The sequence below is a fragment of the Eschrichtius robustus genome, chromosome 12, assembly GCF_028021215.1.
Source record: "Eschrichtius robustus isolate mEscRob2 chromosome 12, mEscRob2.pri, whole genome shotgun sequence".
In the NCBI taxonomy this organism is placed as follows: domain Eukaryota; kingdom Metazoa; phylum Chordata; class Mammalia; order Artiodactyla; family Eschrichtiidae; genus Eschrichtius; species Eschrichtius robustus.
Window position 1 is genome coordinate 88,858,588 of NC_090835.1, and position 20,213 is coordinate 88,878,800.

General features: G+C 38.7%; 2 protein-coding genes across 2 annotated transcripts; one reads left to right on the forward strand and one right to left on the reverse strand.

The window, feature by feature from the left end:
* Positions 1–2,735: 2,735 nt before the first annotated feature.
* Positions 2,736–5,262, forward strand: ARMH2 (armadillo like helical domain containing 2). Its single transcript, XM_068557189.1, has 2 exons — positions 2,736–2,997; positions 4,835–5,262. Exons 1-2 carry the CDS (start codon positions 2,736–2,738, stop codon positions 5,260–5,262), a joined length of 690 nt encoding a protein of 229 aa, XP_068413290.1.
* A 3,226-nt stretch (positions 5,263–8,488) lies between these two features.
* Positions 8,489–19,948, reverse strand: GMNN (geminin DNA replication inhibitor). The gene is made up of 7 exons (XM_068557870.1): positions 19,789–19,948; positions 16,908–16,965; positions 13,854–13,931; positions 12,969–13,116; positions 10,523–10,605; positions 10,106–10,216; positions 8,489–8,899 (listed from the first exon to the last, which is right to left on the reverse strand). The coding sequence occupies exons 2-7, from the start codon at positions 16,956–16,958 to the stop codon at positions 8,738–8,740; spliced, it is 633 nt and encodes a 210-aa protein (XP_068413971.1). The 5' UTR covers positions 16,959–16,965; positions 19,789–19,948; the 3' UTR covers positions 8,489–8,737.
* Positions 19,949–20,213: the final 265 nt, after the last annotated feature.

Sequence of the window (20,213 nt, forward strand, 5' to 3'; positions counted from 1 at the left end):
ATCCCTCCCCCCACTTTCCCCTTTGATAACTATAAGTTTGTTTTCCATGTCTGTGAGCCTGCTTCTGTTTTGTAAATAAGTTCATTTGTATCATATTTTAGATTCCACATATAAGTGCTATCATATGATATTTTTCTTCCTCTGTCTGGCTTACTTTACTTAGTATGATAATCTCTTTGTCCATCCATGTTGCTGCAAATAGCATTATTTCATTCTTTTTTATGGCTGAGTAGTATTCCATTGTCTATATGTACCACATCTTCTTTATCCATTCATCTGTAAATGGACATTTAGGTTGCCTTCATGTCTTGGCTATTATAAATAGTGCTGCTATAAATATTGGGGTGCGTGTATCTTTTCAAATTAGAGTTTTCTCCAGATATATGCCCAGGAGTGGGATTGCTGGGTCATATGGTAACTCTCCTCTTCAGGTTCTTTTACTCTAGAACAGTAATGCCCCCCCCCTTTTTTTAAACTTCCACACCTTACTATATTTGAAGTGTACAAGCAAGTACATTTTGTAGAATGTCCCAAATTTGGACAGGGTGTCTAAATATCTACTTTGAAAGTAGAGCCAAAAGGATTTGTTGATAAATTGGAAATGAGATGTGAAACAGACAAAAGCCAAGGATGAATCCAAAAATTTCAATCTGAACAACTGGAAGGAAGGAATGCCATCTTCCAAGATAGGGAAACTGAGAAGCACGAGATTTAAAGAAGACCAGGGGGCTTCCCTGGTGGTGCAGTGGTTGGGAATCCACCTGCCAGTGCAGGGGACATGGGTTCAGGCCTGGTCCGGGAGGATCCTGCATGCCGCGGAGCAGCTGGGTCCGTGCGCCACAGCTGCTGAACCTGCGCTCTAGAGCCCGCAGGCCACAACTGCTGAGCCTGCATGCCATAGCTGCTGAGGCCCGTATGCCTAGAGCCTGTGCTCCGCAACAAAGACAAGACACCACAGTGAGAAACCTGTCCGCCACAATGAAGAGTAGCCCCCGCTTGCCGCAACTAGGGAAAGCCCGCGCACAGCAACGAAGACCCAATGCAGCCAAAAATAAATTAATTAAATAAAATAAAAAATTAAATTAAATTAAAAAATAATAAAGAAGACCAGGAATTTTGCTTCAGGCATGTTAAGTTGGGGAAGCCTCTTAGACATCCAAATGGAGATACCAAGTTGGTGATTGAAAGTAATTGTGTTTGGAGTTCAGGTGAGAAATCCAGTTAAAAATATAAAATTGGGAGTCTTCAGCATGTGAATGGTATTTAAAGCCATGAGACTGGTTTGTTTCCTCCAGGAAGTATAGATAGAAAACAAGAGTAACAAGAACTGAGCCTTGGGGCACTCCAATATTTAGAGGTCATAAAGAAGAGGGGGAAGCAGCAAAGGAAAAGAAGAGTGACCAGTAGGGAATTAAAAGACTATGACATCTTAGAAGCCAAGTGAAAAAAGTGTTTCAAGGAGAAACGAGTGACAAATGCTGAGGACTGAGAATTGGATTCAGCAGAATGAAGGTCATCAGTGACCCTGATGAGCAATTTCAGTAGAGTCATGGTGGGGTTAAAATCCAATTTGGAGTACATCCAAGAGAGGATAAAAGAATATTTCAGGGACTTCCCTGGTGGCCCAGTGGTTGAGAATCCGCCTTCCAATGCAGGAGATGCGGGTTCGATCCCTGGTCGGGGAACTACGATCCCACATGCCATGGGGCTACGAAGCCCGTGCGCTGCAACTACTGAGCCTGCACTCTCTGGAGCCTGCATGCCACAATTAGAGAGCCCTCACGCCACAACTAGAGAGGAGCCCACGTGTCGCAACGAAGAGCCTGCACTAGCAATGAAAGATCCTGCATGCCACAACTAAGACCCGACGCAGCCAAAAATAAATAAATATTAAAAAAAAAAAAAGAATGTTTCAAACGGCAAGTATGGCAACTCTTTGAAGAGTTTTTGTATAAAGGGGAGCAGAATATTGCACATTGTGTGAATGTGCAATAACCAGGAGGAGGGGCTATATGAAGTCAAAACAGTTGTTTTATTTTTTTAATGAGAAAAAGTACAGCATGTTTGTTGATGCAAAGAGCCCAGTTGAGATTGAAAAATTAATAAGGCAAGAGAAGAATAGTGAGCAGTCTCCCTGAATGGAGTGAGAAGGATTGGCTGAAATCTGCATAAATGGAGGGGGCATCCGTATAACAGGAGGAAAGCCAGAGGATATGGGCACAGATGCAGATCGGTGGGTAGATGTGATGGGGAGAGCTATGGAAGTTCTTTTTTGATTGCTTCTATTTTCTCAGCAAAATAAGATCAATATAGGAAATCTATGATGTAGAGAAAAACTCTATGTAACAAATAAGCAAAATAGGCATAATACTATGAAAGTTCAACGGAAAGTTCAGTACAGGTTGGAACAGTCAAAGCAGAATGGGCAAGTTCCTAGTAGGCGTCACCTAAGCAAAGGGGCAAAGACAGGAACGAACTGCGTGTGTGTTAGGGGAAGCCAGTTTAGTTTAAGCTGAGATTCTGTGCACCAGAGAAGTGAAAGTAAGCTTGGTTTAGCTCAAACTGTAGAAGGCCTTCAATGCTAGGCTGAAGAAAGAATCTAGGCATACATGGCCTCCCCCGGATTTGTGTATTCCATTCTATGGTGTTGCTAAGTGATGCATTCCAGAGTTCTTGACTGTTCACTTCTGTTACTGCCAGTGGTGTGACTTAAGCACCCTTGGCCTTTTTACACAATGGCAAAGACCCAGGCTTACTGTGCGCAATTTTGGATTCAGGTTTATCGATGTTTTGTGGGGCTGTATCACCGCCTCAAGAAATGCTGGAGTTTCGTTGAGGGCTTTTTCACTAAAAAGGAGGAAGAACACATCCCTACAGCTGAGAGTATTTTTCACAAAGAAAAAATTGCGGTGCTTGGCCATATGTTGAAGGATAAATCTCTAGCCCTTGAACAGAGAGCTCAGGCTGCCTATAGAATTGGACTGTTGGCCTTTACAGGTACTGATTTAACCAGCTGTGCTGACAGAGGTGTTCCACAGTCTTTTCGCCTGTTCTAACACTGTCAGTGAGTGATTCTCACAGCACTCGTCTTAACATTCCAGTAACATTTCCTTTGCCTAAATTATTAGTTTTTTGTCTTTGCACCGCCAAAGATATTACTAATTACTTTCTCCTCAAGGATCTCATGTTTTTAAAAGAATGTGTCCATCAAATAAATTACTAATTAGGTACTTTCCTGTTTTTAATTTAAAAAGTATATATATATATATATATATATATATATATATATACACACACACACACATATACACTGAAATTGCCTATCAAACTTTTCAGTATCATGAAAAAATTGAATCTATACTGAATTGATATAATTTCAACCCTTTTACAGGATAAAACTACTCGGTATTTTATTTTTTATCTTGTAAAAATGCATTACACAGACACTAGTTCAGAAAAATTATGAAGAACTTAAGGCTTTTAAAATACCTACTAGGAAAGCCAATAGGTGCCTTAGTGAAAAGCAACCATGTATACTTGGCTAGAGAATTCAGTGGTAAACCATTTAAAGACACACTGCTCTGATTGTCAAGTCCAAACTTGCTTCACTTTTTTTTCTAATAAATTTCATGTAAAAAAATTTTATAGACAATCCTCAACAACACATCGCCTTATTAGAAGCTCTTGTTGGTAGCTGTTAGTGTCCTTGGTAGATCGATTATTTTTTAAATGGGAAAATGAATTACTTCAATGCAGTTTAATAGACTACTTTCACAGAATGGTGTCCATGAGAGAAAACATTTACTGTTTTCAAGGACCAAGGGGTCCGAGGTACCAGAATGATTGAGAACCACTAGCATAGGACCAGAGAGAAGACAGAAACTCAGGAGAACACCCAGGTGAGGGGGGTGTAAATGGCACCCACCACGTGAGGCAGGCTCAGTTCCCTGTAGAGCTGTGGTCACCATTTGGGGTAAGAGTTAGCTAATTATAAAGGGATCAGAATCCTTTAACTTGATGTTACTTAGCCTTGGTTGTACTGGTGGGAAACAATGGAAAGGGCTATGCCCAGGCTTTGGCTAAAGCTTTACACTGCATAGAATATCCTTGGGACCATGGGACTGTGGTAGTGCAAATAAGAGGAATCCAAACCAGGTCAAAACTCCAGTGGCTAGAATCCAGCCAACTGTGCCAGCTTCTCCTCACCATCTAAATTGTCTTCTTCAGTGCCTTCTTATCTAGGACCTTCTTGGAGTTTGAGATTTGAACTAGGATGATCTGGGGTTCAGGTATATGATGGAAGTAGAGTCAAGCACCAGGTTGGTCCCAGATCTGCAAAAGATTTGGGCTGAGAAATGTGTAAGGAGAACAGGACAGTGATGGACAACTCATGAAAAACCTCTCTCTTACCATTTAGACCCTGGCTTTGCAGCTCGGCCTTTTGGTTTTTCCTCTGTTTGCTCTAATGCTCTGGTACTTTTTCAAGTACTGAAGACAGAGACTCAGGAATGAGACCATGAGGGAGATTTGCTAGGTGAACACAGCCAGGCTTTATTCATCTTGCAATTCTGACTCATAGGCGCCTGATTGAAGGAAACAGGGAGGAGCTTTGGGCAGGCAGGGACCTCCCAGTGCTCTTCATATAACTCCACGCTGATCAACACACACTTTCTCATCTTCACAGCAGCACACGGGGTGGGGGAGAAAGAGGAAAACTCAAAATATCCGAAGTATCACATCCATAGCGATGAGAATATGAACACAGGAGCACTCAAATGTCACTAGCTACTAGATACGCCAGATACTTCTGGAAATGCAAATGCTTGTTTTACAGGAGGACCAACTGCTGGAAATTTTGCAGCTGAGTACATGAAAGAAGTAGCTCACTTGTTGCAAAATTACGAGATGGAACCAAAAATAAAGATCCAGCTGCTCCAGAGTGTTGCATCTTGGTGTTACTTAAACCCTGTCAACCAGAGAAGAGCCAAACATTTGCAGTTTATTCCTATTCTCGTTGATCTTTTTGATAACAGACTTGAGCCTACCATGAAAAGTGACGTAAACAGCAGCCTCCTGGTTAAATTTTGGAGTTGCTATGTTCTCTCTGTCATGACATGCAATAACCTGTCTTGTATGCAGGAGCTTAGAGACTACAGTTCTCTAAAATATCACTTGCAAATGTTGGCCAGTGAGAATTGGTCTGGATGGCCCGAGAATTTTGCAGAGGTGCTGTATTTCCTCATTGGTTTTCACAGGAATTAATTTCTCTAAATCCAGTTACCTGATGCAGCTGTCTGCACCATTGTATCACCCTGGAAAACTGAAATAAATAACAAAAGCCGATCACATTATTCTTCAGCATTTTCTTTTCGATAGTTGAAAAATTCTATATACATTTTCATAGTTACTGCAATAACCAAACTTATGAAAAGCGCCACTGTTTAAAATAACCTCATAAAAATTAAGTTCATAAAATGAGAATTCATTGGAAGATGCATTACCTGTATAACTGTTAGGAGCAATGGTGTGTTTGGGGGGCTATTAGATGACATTAAGCTAAGGCACTCAGAAATGCCAAATCCAAACCCAACTCACAGTCACACCCTACAGTGGACACTGTCGTCCCACCCATATGTATCCTTTCAGCCCTATTTCAGTGCCGGCCTTCCGGTTGCCGCATCTTTGGCTGAGGTTGCGTTCTGGCTACCAGACCGTGATCTTTCTGCACATCAGGCTGACCAGTTTGGGGGAATTTACACTGAATAGGAGCAGTGCTTACCTCCACTGGCACAACTCTGGATAGAGATGGAGTACCATGTGTTCAGACACCTAAAGACAGCCTAAAGCTAGGCTCTTGGATTTTTACTCTCCCTATTTTGCCTGTTAAGAGAATTTGTAAAAGAAAGCTTGCACCTGACTTTTGTACTGCCCAGCCTCATCAAAAGCTTTGTTACAAAAAATGTTTACGGAGAAGCGCTTACAGGATGTGTACCTGTTTGTGTCTCTAACTACATTAACATTTGCCTCTAGCTTAAGTCGAAGCCATCATAGATTGAACTACATACTTTCCTATTTCACAGACTTGCCTTGACTAAGCTTACTTTAGTGTTACGCTTCTACCTTTCACTGAGGGGCCTGTAAAAAAAGTAGTGTAGGTCCGTGATCCTTGCTTGTATTTATTACAGGAATGTTGTTAGGGATGCTAATCACATCACGTGGATTCATGAGGCTCTCAGGGGCAATTTTCTCAAAACTTAAACCAGGAAACGCTGTGTTCTACTGAGCAACTGTTATCTTTTCATCCTTTGTGGATTTTGTGAATTGTGTTAACGCAGAGTTTCTCGAACTAGAATTCAGTTTACAGTGGGAGAATAAGGGTCGGAAATCGTAAGTCCCCTTTAGAAACTGGGTCATGGTCACAAATTACTTTTTTCAAGTGCTTTTTAAATTGAATTTTAATTTTTCCTCAAAGTAATTCACGAACGTAGCTTGAAGAGTCAAATAATGCCAGGCCTCTGATGAGAAACAGAGGTTCAGACTTGGGCCTTGAGGCATTTTTATGCTACGATTTTAAAATCGCTTACCAAAATTCTAACAACAAATGGTTACTGTTTTCCTTTGTTGTCCCTTGTGAGCTCATCTCTCTCCAACATTTGGATTTTCTTAGAAGCAAATCCACGATAAGACTTTGAGCACAAGGGCTTTATTTGCTAATCTTCATGTGGACATATGCTTTCATTTCTCTTAGGTAAATACCTAGGAGTAGAACGTCCGGATCATACAGAATGTGTATGTTTAACTTTTAAGAAATTGCTGAACGGTTCGATAGCATCTGTGGCATTTAACATTGCCACCAGCACTGCCGGACAGTTCCAGTTGCTTCACATCCTTAACACTCGGTATGGTCAAGTTTTGTTTTTCAGACTTCAGCTGTTCTGATGGGCACATAACAGCATCTCACTGTAGGTTTAATTTGTACTTCCCTAAGGACTGTGTTGCCATCTTTTCACATGCTTATTTGCTATCTGTACATATGCTTTGCAAGTGTCCAAACCTTTCCTCTATTTAAAAAATAAGGTTGTCTACTTAATGAGTAAGTTCTTTATAGATAGAAACCCTTTGTTGGGTATATTTTGCGAGTATTTTCTCCCAGTCTGTGGCCTGTCTTTCCATTCTCTTAAAAATCTTTCAAAGAGAAGTTTTTGATGTTTATGCAGTCTGATTTATGGTGTAATTCGTGATTTTTGTGTCCTTTTTTGAGAAATCTTTACCAAATCCAAGGTCACTAAAATTTTCTCCAATATTTTCTTCTGGAAGATTAATAATTTTAGCTCTGACATTATATTTTAAAACCCTCTTCAATTCCTTCCTCTTTTGCTCCCTGCCATCAAATCCTGGCAATCCATTTTTGACATTTTCCAGAAATACTTTCTATTTGCCAAGTCATCCTATTCTACTTAGCTCTCCTCTTTCTTTAGGCTGATGGCCCAAATCTAAAACATACACAGCTGCACTAATACAGTAGCCACTGACCTCACGTGGCTCTTTAAATATAAATTAAAATTTAAAAAATTAAAATGTTAGTTCCCCATTCATACTAGCCACATTTTGTGCTCAAAGCCATATATGGCTACGTGGTTATTATACTGGACAACTCAGTTCCAACATCCCATGAAAATGTATTGGACAGCGTTGCTATACATTAATAATAGTTTCCATTTATTTAAGCGTTTAGTTCAGGCACTCTAGTAAAGGTTTTAATTCTCACAAAAACAGAGGTGGACTTAATATCAGAGATAAGAAAATTAAAGTTCTATAAGAATAACTTGCCTAAAGTAATCCTTTAAAGCTTGACACTGCTCTTTATTGCCAATTTATACAAAGCTTCTGGTATGCTTTCCACAGAACTTAATCCCAATGCTGTATACTTTGCCAACAATTTCCCTTTATTTTGTCCTTTTCTTCCTTCAGAAGTCCATATGAGAAATCCTTAATTTCACCCTACTCTTACTTCATATTCCTTCAATGTACATACTTTGTCTATACCAGTATGTGAAATGTGCAAATAGAAACTTTCAGAACCCTTAGCTATTCATGCATCTCTTCATCTGCTCCCCACTTTGCTTCTCTAGAGGACTACCAACACCACCCCAACATTTTAAGCTTCCAAGAAGAGTATGATCATACCAGCCTTTACTTGGCTACTCAGATTCACTTGGGGAGCCTTTGCCTCTAGATGCTCACACTCCTACTGGGTTACATTACCTGGGCGTGGGGTCTAGAAATCAACATTCCCTCCAGTGAGCTTGAAGTACAACCAGGTTTACGAGGTAAGACCTCAGCTATCCCAGTCTAAAGACGGAGAATTCATTTTCCCCTTGTTTCCTCCAAGCTAGCAGATTAGAAAGGAAACAAAACAAAAGCACAGAAATAGACAAATTTTCTACCCAGACTCCTTATACTTCATTCTTCAAGATATACACAAAGCTCAACAGAATGAAGTTTATTTATCATATACACAAGTCATGTCTGACAACTGAGAAAATGCTATTTACACAAAACACCGTAGATTAAAAATACATAGTATTTGTATTTTAATACAATAATAGGGCCCCAGGATACAAACAAGGAAGTCTGAGTCCAAGTTTTCATTATAAAGTTATTTGCTCTGCTACAAAGAACTACAGTGGAGGTGAATGTTGGCAGTATATTTCTCAAGAGTCAATATTACTGAATTTCACACACACGGTTTTGCATCTGTAGAGGAAGAGACAACTTCTTCAGCACATGTACCAATTTCTGACTCTTCTACTTCAGAATCCTCACCAGTTTCCTCTTCAGAATCAAATTCCTGACTATCCGGTGATTCAAAGTTATCCAGAGGTTCTTGATTCAGTCTCTTATAAAGAATAAACCAATAATTTATTGTAAAAACTTCACAATCCAAGCTCATTATCAGTATGCTGATATAACTGACCCTCAATGTTATAATGAGGTTTCATTTCATAATGTCTCTGTGTTAAATTCACTTACAAGCAGTCAAGTGTTTGTTAGATCAAAGTGCTAGCCATGTTAGATCATATTTCTGCAAAGTCACAGTGTTTAAAAATTTGCTTATTTTTTTTTTCGAAGTACTCGCATGCTTTCAGAATACAATTTAAATCAGTACTTCTCCAACTATCTACAGTAAAGGACCAGGTTTCCTAATTTCCCATCTGCTTTGGATTAATACTTCCATGGCAGTTAAGAGAGCTACTACAGTACTTCCAAATGAAAACTTCAAACGTGAGTTCTGTCATGGCACTAAAATGTACGGCAGAAATTCAGTACAAGAAAAGTTTTGATTTGAAAAATGTCCTTCCCAACAGCAAGATGATTTTTTGCAGACATGAATAAGTTTAAGACCTATTTTTTAAGACTGGTAACAGTCATCAGGCTAATTCTTATAAACACATTAGCTACTTCCAAATTAAAAAAAAAAGTCAGATAAGATGACCAAAGTTATTTCGTACACCAATTACCAGTTTTATAAATGACAGTAGTATCTCATTGGCATTATAGTTAAATTAAAAACTGTCTGGAGATATATATATATATCTCTGATTCACTTTGCTGTACACCTGAAACTAACACAACGCTCTAAATCAACTATACTCCAATAAAAATTTAAAAAAAACAACTTGTCTGAAAATTTGACAACTGTGAAATATAATTTTCCATATATTGTTCAGATGTAAGTTAATTCCTTTCTATACTGTTACAAGAAAATAAGTGTTCTTTTGCTTCATAATAATAGCATCTAACAATTATTGAGCTCTCACTATGTATACGCAATTCTCTCAATTTTCTACCTATTCTCTACTTGTTATTCTCATAGCAAGCCTATAAAGGTAGGCACTATTACTCCCATTTTATAAATGAGGAAAATGGAGCCCTGACAGGATAAATAACCTGTTTGACTCAAACTTAATGGTGCTAGGCAGGGGGCTAGGACTCAAACCCAGGAAATCTCATTCTAGAGCCCAAACACTTTCTGATCACACTACTGCCTCAACTTTATAGAAAAACAGATGCCTCTGAATCAGGTGAATGTTAAAATACCTACCTCTATTATCTCTGCCATATACTGTACATGTTCTGCTACTTCTGCCAATTCCTTATTCTCCTTCTTCAGGCGGGCAATTTCATTGTCCTTTTGTTCAATTTCTTTATGAAGCTATGTGACATAAATCAAAAAGTTCAGTTTTTCATAGACTTGCTATGCTATAAACCAAATTATATGCCTCCAAGTATATAGCTGACACACATTTAGCACAAAGTTCCTAACAAAGGTGCTGTCTTTGGCTCTCAACACAAAAGGCTTCTTTTTGTATAATAGTTCTGGTAACAGGGTTGCCTAATTAAATCTTTATTAAGACTACATTAAAGCTAGTTTATATTGCTCTAATAAAATATCCTGGGCAGCAGAAAGAAAATAATCCTGGAATGTTTAAAAATTCCACAAATTATATTCAGTACATACTTTCTCATTTTCCTTAAGTGCTTCATAGAGAGCCTTCCTCCGTTTTTCCGCCACTTCTTTCCAATATTGAGAGGATGGATTTTCTAAAATAAATTGTTTTACATGTAACTTTGAAAATCATTACTGTTATATACTGCTGTAAAAACCCAATAACTAAAAAAAAAACCAATAACTTTTTTGTCTATTTTTTAAAAATTTACAATCTCATTCAGTACTTAGTTAATACCCATTTTTAAAAAAATTAAAGGTAGAAAGCCAAATCAGTTTTTTTCTCTTATTTTTCCCAACAATTTGAAGATTTCAGTCCCTTCAAAGGAACTGCAACACAAGTACAATACACATATAACTTTCACCTAGATTGTTAAAGGTGTTTGCAACATTTGCTGTGTGTTTTCATATTTTTTAATTTGTTTAACATTCACATTTGTGAAAAGTCCAGATCAGTTATTTTTACACTGTCCTTAAATTTGGATTTGTCCATTTCCATGATTAAATTCAAGCTACACAAGTTGGCAGGAACACTGTAAGAATGTTGTATCCTTCTCAGTGTATCACCAAAGAAGCACATACTAATTGGTCACAATACTGGAGATGTTAAATTTGATCACTTGATTAAGATGATTTCTCCCTTGTAAAGATACTTTTTTCCTTTAGTAACAAATAAATGATCTATGGAGTAAAATTTTTGAGTCTGTGGTATTAATATCCAGTTCCCTAACAACCTTTCACCCAATTTTACCTCCACTGATGTTTCTTGTTCCTTCTACATTTAGTAGTTGGCATTATTCTGTAAAAGAACTTTCCCTACCCCAATTCAAAAGAAAATTACCAGTATGGATTCATGTATTCTTTTTTAATTCAATGTATTATAATCCATTCTTGTCATTATTCATTTTGATGCTCAAACTTTCCCAAATTTAGCCAGGGGGGATCCCTTCAAGCAGACTCCTTGTCGTTTTAACCGGTGTCCATCAGGTTTTGAGTACTTCCGTATTTTCTAACACAAGAGATTCCAAGCTCACTCTGTAGTTTCCCTGCCCCGGTCCTGGAAGCAGCCATTTCTCCAGGGAGCTTTAGTGGAGAATAGTGTTTACAAACCAAGAACTGAATGCGATTGTGCTTCTTATTATTCGGGTGTCATTTGTTTCTGGGTTCTTTTCATTGGCAGAGTTAGGAAAGGTTCTTTTTAAAAAATCATCAGTTTACACCAACACTCCCAATTCCAGTTCCACAACAGAGTTCTTCCTTTCCTTCCCCATTACATACTGTATCTCCCTTAACCATACCATGGACCCAACAATATCAACATATTACTCATTTGCTCAATCCTAAAATATACACAAATTTTTTCCCAAACTGCTACTACACCAATACCACTGCCAACAAAAATTAAATTCAAGATTTCTTTGTAGTTCTTTTAATCCTCACAGTATAGCCCTCTGAGGGTCTACAGTCAGAGTTCTGTGTTCAAGTTGCATGGATTAATGTTTTTCATCTATGTGGTATGTTAGCAATATAATGTATAGTTGAGTTGTTTATTTCCGTATTTAACTTTAGTGTTATTTTCCCACCAATCTTCATTAATTTTAGCCAAATCAGATATGAGCGTCACAAATCCTGTTGTTTATTCTACATTATTATTAGAGCTTCTTTATTTGTATGCAGTCAACCTTTCTATTGGGTTGGCCAAAAGGTTCGTTCGGGTTTTAACATCTTACAGAAAAACCTGAACAAACTTTTTGGCCAACCCAATAAATGAAATCCCACTGTCTTACTTATTTTTACCCTCACTGTCCTCAGGGGACTCAAAATGAGCCCAAATGTCACTATAACCTTGAGTAAGACAATTACCTTCTCTAGGCTCAATTATTTTCCTCAGTAATAATGACCCATGATTAGGACAGAAGTAATCACCTTCCATAATACTTATAAAACATCATTAACTTCCTCTTCTGATTTCCACTGCCATTAAAAACTAGTATTTATTATAGGCACATGCTTCTCATTCATCTTTACTCCCCTTATTATTCCTATTGTTCCCTTATTTCATTCTCCTGGTATCTTTTCTTCAAATTCACTATCTCTAGACATTTTTCTTCTGAAAAGACTATTTCCAAGTCTTATAAGTCCAATATCAGAGCTGCCATATTAATCACTTTCCTTTTCTTTAATATTTCATCCATATATGGATCTTACGAAACAGTAGGACCTGCCCAAATGTACACTGTTTTATATATTTACACCATAAAAAACCTTAAATTACCGAAAACATAAAAGTAAAATATCTAATAAATTAAGAGCTGTGGGCACAGTTCATAACAGTACAACAAATAATATTTACCCTTATTATAATTTAAAAATTTAAGATAAAAGCCATATATATATATATATATATATATATATATATATATATATATACACACACACATTTTTTTTTTTTCCATACCTGTAATCATAAGATCAAATGCTTCTTGGGTGACGCCTCCAAGATTTTTATTTTCACTATGTTCTGGGTCAGTAAGAACTCCAGAGCTGGAAGTCTTAGATATTAACTGGTCATTCCAATGTTTCCGTTTGGACAAGCTTTTAACCAACTATAATGAAAATATATACATCAGTCATTTTGTTTAATGAACAAGAAAGCTAAGCGGTTTAGTCTCTTATGAATTAAAACTAAAGCACTCAGATATGGGGATATATGTAGAGCTGATTCACTTTGTTATAAAGCAGAAACTAACACACCATTGTAAAGCAATTATATTCCAATAAAGATTTAAAAAAAACGAAAGCACTCATATCTCTTTCTGATATCTTTGGCCCTTTTAAGAAATTACACAATTCAAAACTCTACCAAAATGTATAGTTATATTTTAGGAATTTTATTTACATTAACTATTCTGAATTAGACTTGCGTCTAAGGCTTAGCTGAATTTATTTTTATTATTTAAATGATTCAGTACCATGGAAAGGCACTATTTTCAACCTGCAGAAGTCTAGAAACCCTCATCCATGATTTCATCATTTACATACAGGGGTAAATGATTGAATCTAACATTTTATTCTTAAAAACAAAAATCAAGCATTATGCCTATAGGTTAACTCATAACTTATTACACTATCCCAGTTCTACTACAGGTATTCATACCAATTTTGAACTTCCTAAATTGAAAAATTAAAACAAAAACCACTTTTGTGGGGAATATACAATTGTTATCCTTAAATTATTTCCAAATTTCAATGACTTAGGTATTTCTGACCAAGGAACTCTTTGAAATGTTTTTAATGTAAAGGTGGCATCATCTGTACCCCATTCTAGCTCAATAATACACACCTCATTTTCTCTTCCGACTAGCGATCCAGCCGTAGAAGGCTGAATCATCTTCAGAGTTCTTCTTGGAACAGGACTACTCTGAAAGTCAAGATAATGAATTATCTGGTTACTAAGTTCCTATATGGATTGTTACCATCTTAATCCTACCATAATTTACAAAAGAAAAAAAACTGCTAAGGACACTAATGTTTGATCTGCTATATAATTTTATAATGCTACATACGATTTGGTCAACTAGCAAGCTTATTATTTCCCTAAAATTATAATAAAGTTTGAAGAAATTCTAAGAATAAATCACATTACCCAAACTTGACACAAACAAGTAGCTCTTCTTCCATTTCAATATACGTTCTTGCTATAGTCATGTAGTCATTTGTTTAGTTCAAACAAAAATATAACATTAAGTTCTAATACTCCAAACCATATATGATGAAATTCCAGTAAAACAGGAATATTTGTATTCCCTCTTAAAAAGATCTTCTACACAGAAACTAGAAATTTACCAAACATCATAACATTTAATGCTACCCACAAAAAAGGTAAATTGGAGGAAAAGGTTAATTATTTATACTGCAAAATACTTCTTTCCCCTAATCAAAAGGATTCATCTCAGGCTTCCTTTAAATTGCGAATAGTCCCTAACACATTTATATGAATCCACCAAAAGAATATCACTTTAAAGAATATTACACATGTAAGAAGACCCGCTTCCCCCCCTTCAACCTTTACCTGACTGTAGAAACAGTTTTGCTTCAAGCCCATTCATTAGCAGACAGAGAACATGTCAGTGCTTGAGGCATACAAACACTCTAAAATGCACAAGCTATTGTTTTTGAAAAAAAATTGGTTTCCTTGTAATATGTAAATACCTTCCTGTATATTTCCTGATCTAAAAGGTCTCTCTATTTTTGCAAAAAATGATTAGTTATACTGCCACCACGGGATAGCAAACAATGGTGAATACTCAAACAAGGTCAGCAAGAACATGACACCAAAGCAGCGTGAGAAAGTTACTAATTCCACACTGTACTTCACAGGACTAGAGTTCACCTTTCCCACGGTAAAGTTTCTACTGCTGATTATTATCTCACTATTTAACTGAAGAACAAATGCTGGCTACTGTGAGAACAAATATTACACCAACATTTCAGATATAATTTAGATTATAGATTAGTCAACAGTCTCCAGACAAATAGAAGAAAATACAACTTTGGAACCTTAATAAAAATAGGAGGTGTTAATTTATTTAAATGCTTGCTACTCATAAAGGCCAAAGAAGCCAGCTAAATGACCACTTCCAAGATTTAACTTTCACAACTGTAAGCTTTATAGAATCCAGCCATCCAAATGTAATATTGCTATTATCATTTTATTCATACAGATCATGCATTAGAATAATAAGTTCTTTACAGCCAGAAAGGTTCTTATATATTGAGTCGTAATCTTTTTAGAAAACAATTTGAGATTCTATGAACCCCCTCAAAGAAAAGAGCATAACTCACACAGAATTTTGTGTACAATTGGCAAGGAATCGATGAACTCCTAAAATGTACTCTTACAGACCTAGTTTCAGTCCAACTCCCTCATTTTACAGATGAGTAAACTGAGGCTGAGATGCTAAATAACTCACCCAACGTCACAGTTTTGGAGGCAGAACCAGAACCAAACAGAACCCAGATCCTTTTATATCCCAGATAGTTGTACTATAGATAGTAAATATTAGACTTCTCTTTTAACTGTTAGAATCTGCTGAAATTACATAAATTATTTGTCTGGGATTTGATTCAGTGGAGGAAAGGGGGAGTGAATGGAGATGGAGATGAAACAAGACTGGCCATATACTGATAATTGTTGAAAATGGGGAAGTAAAATAAGATTATACTATTGACCCTATGTTTGAATATTTAAAAATTTTCATAATAAAAAGTTCAAAAACACACACATACAAAGCACAGTGGGAAGATGCCATCACCCTTTATGAAAGCTGATGGAATAAAATTCACAAATTATCGATGCCAAGTATTATTCACGAAAAATAATGTAAGGAAGATACTAAGGCAAGGTAAACAAAACAACCTATCAAAAAGCACCTGCTATCCCTTACAAAAAGGCTTTTATTTATACTATTTAATTTAAATCTGGAAACTGGTACACTTTCCTGACAATGTAGTCTCATTCCCAGGAATCCTGAGAATACATATAGTCTAAGTTGTGTGGCAAGACCTCCTAGCTAAGTTGTAAATTCATTTAGAACCTTAAGAGCGAAGCCAGTCAAAATTACAAACTCAAAATTAAGCTCTGTCTTTATTGTTATAAGAATAAACATTTGGAACAAGATTTCCAGTGACAGTATAATACGGGGATTCAAAAAGTGTGGCAAAATGAGCAAGTTAGATGGTAATGAGCATGATGTACCCTGGAAATATATGCAATATAATGCAAACTGTGTCTCTGTGGTCAAAGACACTAATCTGAAGATACACAAAAAGGATTTTAATAAAATCATTTCATGAAATGTACTAAAAGTAGAAACAAAGCATTTCTTATATATAGAAAATCCTAAGGAATCTACTAAAAAACTATTAGAATAAACAAGTTTAGCAAGGTTGCAAGATACAAGATCAAGATACAAAAATCAATAGTACTTCTATACCATGGCAATGAGCACCCCAAAAATTTAATTAAGGAAATGATTCCAGCTACAATAGCATTACAAAGAATAAAATACTTAGGAAAAAATTTAACAAGAAAGTGAAAAACTCAAAAAACTCCAAAAACTTTGTTGAAACTTTTTTCTTTCAACAAAACATTGTTGAAAGAATGTAAAGAAGACCTAAATAAATGGAAAGACATCCCATGTATGTGGATCAGAAAACTTAACATTCAACCATAATTAATTTTTAAACAGTTCTCTATTGTTACTTGCCCTCAGACTAAAAACTGATTAACTCAACGTTCATAGAAATTATATTCAGGTTAAATTTGACTAAATTATGTCAAAAAACATCTTACTACATGCTTTCTATAACAAATTAAAGTGATTGCATCACATACCTTTACATTCTCTTGGATTCCTTCTTGTTTCTGCTTCATACTGTGATTCATTATACACCTAGTGAAGAACAGAAGATTAGTAATTCAAAAACAGAATATGGTCTGCATCAGAAAGTGAAACCTAGTTTTTTTTTTTAAACACTATTTTATTTATTTTATTTATTTATGGCTGTGTTGGGTCTTCGTTTCTGTGCGAGGGCTTTCTCTAGTTGTGGCAAGTGGGGGCCACTCTTCATCGCGGTGCGCGGGGCCTCTCATTATCGCGGCCTCTCTTGTTGCGGAGCACAGGCTCCAGACGCGCAGCCTCAGTAATTGTGCTCACGGGCCTAGTTGCTCCGCGGCATGTGGGATCTTCCCAGACCAGGGTTCGAACCCGCGTCCCCTGCATTGGCAGGCAGATTCTCAACCACTGCGCCACCAGGGAAGCCCTAAATTTTTATCTTATCTTTTTTTTTTTTTTTTTGGCTGTGTGGGTCTTCATTGCTGCGCACGGGCTTTCTCTAGTTGCCGAGAGCGGGGGCTACTCTTCGTTGCGGTGCATAGGCCCCTCACTGCGGTGGCTTCTCTTGTTGCGGAGCATGGGCTCCAGGTGCGTGGGCTTCAGTAGTTGTGGCTCGCGGGCTCTAGAGCGCAGGCTCAGTAGTTGTGGCTCACGGGCTTAGTTGCTCCGCGGCATGTGGGATCTTCCCAGACCAGGGCTCGAACCCGTGTCCCCTGCATTGGCAGGCAGATTCTTAACCACTGCGCCACCAGGGAAGCCCGAAACCTAGTTTTTTGTTGTTGTTGAAAGTACAATCATAAAAATAAAAATTTAAAAATCATAGCAATAAAAAATGATGGAACTATCTTTTCTCACTGTACCCAAACTCAGCCCTGTCAATGACAAGTGACTAAAGCTAATGACTCTTAATATCTTTACTTTATACACACACATACAATAATTCTGGCTGGAAAAACATTGTTACAAAAGGGAAAATCTGTATTCTAAACAAACTTACAAAACGTGATGGTGTCCTGGATTAAATACAGGGCTCTCAAAGATCTGAAAAACGGGACTTCCCTGGTAGCACAGTGGTTAAGAATCCGCCTGCCAATGCAGGGGACACAAGTTTGAGTCCTGGTCTGGGAAGATCCCACATGCCATGGAGCAGCTAAGCCCATGTGCCACAACTACTGAGCCTGCGCTCTAGAGCCCGTGAGCCACAACTACTGAGCCCACGTGCCATAACTACTGAAGCCCACACACCTAGGGCCCATACTCCGTAACAAGAGAAGCTACTGTAATGAGAAGCACATGCACCACAGTGAAGAGTAGCCTCCACTCCCCTCAACGAGAGAAAGCCCCCCCCGCACAGCAACGAAGACCCAACACAGCCAAAAATAAATAAATAAATTTTAAAAAAAAGATCTGAAAAACAGTCACCAGGAAAAGCAAAACACAGATACTTGGGTGTGTCCAAGTCAAGAGCAGCATCCTAACTCTGCTGTTTCAAAGGCAGATTTAAGCTATAATAAACTTGGCTCTGGTAACCAGCAATAACTTAATAGTGATTTAATATCCAATCAAATAAGATTATGCATTTACATTTGTAGGGAATGTTTAACCACCATCATGAACTGAGACACTGCTGGAAGCAAAGAAAAGGGAGCAAGAGACAAAGGGCTATGTAACCACACCACTGGGCCGGACTCACTCCAAACCCAACTTTGAACTCCCCAGCCATGTCTCTCCCTCAAACAGATCTCCCTGATTTCTGTGGCATGCCTTTCTTTACCCAGTGCAGTGGCTTTTACACTTTGACTATGACCCATCCCATGTGAATACACTTTACACTGTGCCCTAGCACAAACAAACGCAAACGAAAATGTTTAGGAAAGAAAATCTAATTGTGTGACGCACCCTATTTTCTATTCTATTTAATATTAAGCAAATGCTGGTCGAGCTGAGCCAGGGCAATGATTTTCAAACTGCGGGTTGCAGCCTGGGATTCCAAAATCACTCAGTGGTTGTTTAGAAAAATGTAACTAAACAGACGAGAAAACATCAGAGTGCAAGGCATATGAGAAATAAATACTGCTTAGTGAAGGTTCTAATTTAGTTGGAGGGTTGCATCCTAAACTGCGATGTAAAAAATGTGCTTTAGTACATGTCCAGATTTAAAAAGTTGAAAGCCACGGATCAAGTCTAATCCTTCACTTGTTCATCACACTCCCGCCAGAAACCTTGCGTCCTTACTTTTTATTCTCTAGCTGTTTTAAACAACTAGATTGAAAACTCTGGCATAGGACTGGGTCCAAGGGAATCCTGATAAACTGGTGAAACCAAGTGTCACCAAGTTCAATTTTTTTTTTTAAGGGGGACGCAGAATTCAGGGACCTTGTCCCATGAACCCAGTTTGCAGACCCCCTTGGATCACCGCCAGTTAACTACTGGTCAAGAGGGTGGATGTTCCGCCTCATCCCGACAGCCAGGCACGCCCAGGCTGAGGCCCTCACACCAACCAGCTGCACACAAACCGCCCCGCGACCCCGCCAGCTCGTCCTACGGACAGAGACCCAGAAACCAAAACCTGGGCAGGAGATGCGGTGCTGCGCGCCCGGGCCCTCCAACCGCCGAGCGCGCCACAGGGACTGCGCCCGCCAGCCAATAGAGAGCGCGGACGGGACAGCGCGCCAAAACCGATCCAACCAACGGGGCAGCCCCGAACCTCACATCCCTCCCCGTCCCAGCTCCTGTGACCGTTCAACAGCCCCTTCACTTAGACCCCGGCAGCGGCCCGACAGCTGTCACAGGAGTACCCGACTTCCGGCCGGTGGGAGCCCAAAGCGACTGGTCTAGCAGCCCCTGCGGACCCACTCCGGCCACCTCTCTCACACTTACTGGATGGAAGCGGGCAATCCTCGTAGCGAACGCACGTAGTTGTGGCTGCGGCGCCTCGCGTGGGGTCCACAGGCAATACGCGTTCCTCCCCGCAGCCGCAGGAAGGTTTCCGCGCGCGGCTGTAAAAGACTAGAACTGCGCCCTTCGGCCCTAGACGGCCACGTGATCGCCTGACACGAGACGGGGGGCGGGGCCATCCGAATCCGGCGAATCGCCTCTCGGCTCCTCTCTCTTCGGCTCCGCCCCTTCCTGCGCCTGCGTGGTGGGCGTAGCGTGTGTTTGGGCTGGAATAGCCTGGGGCTTCTTCTACTTGATTGTTTAAGAGTCCTCGGATCCTGCCCTCTGACCCGTGCTCTGAACTTCGCTTCAGAGTGGAATCCTTTTTTTTTTGACTTTTACAAGCGGGGAAAAGACCTGCCCCCACT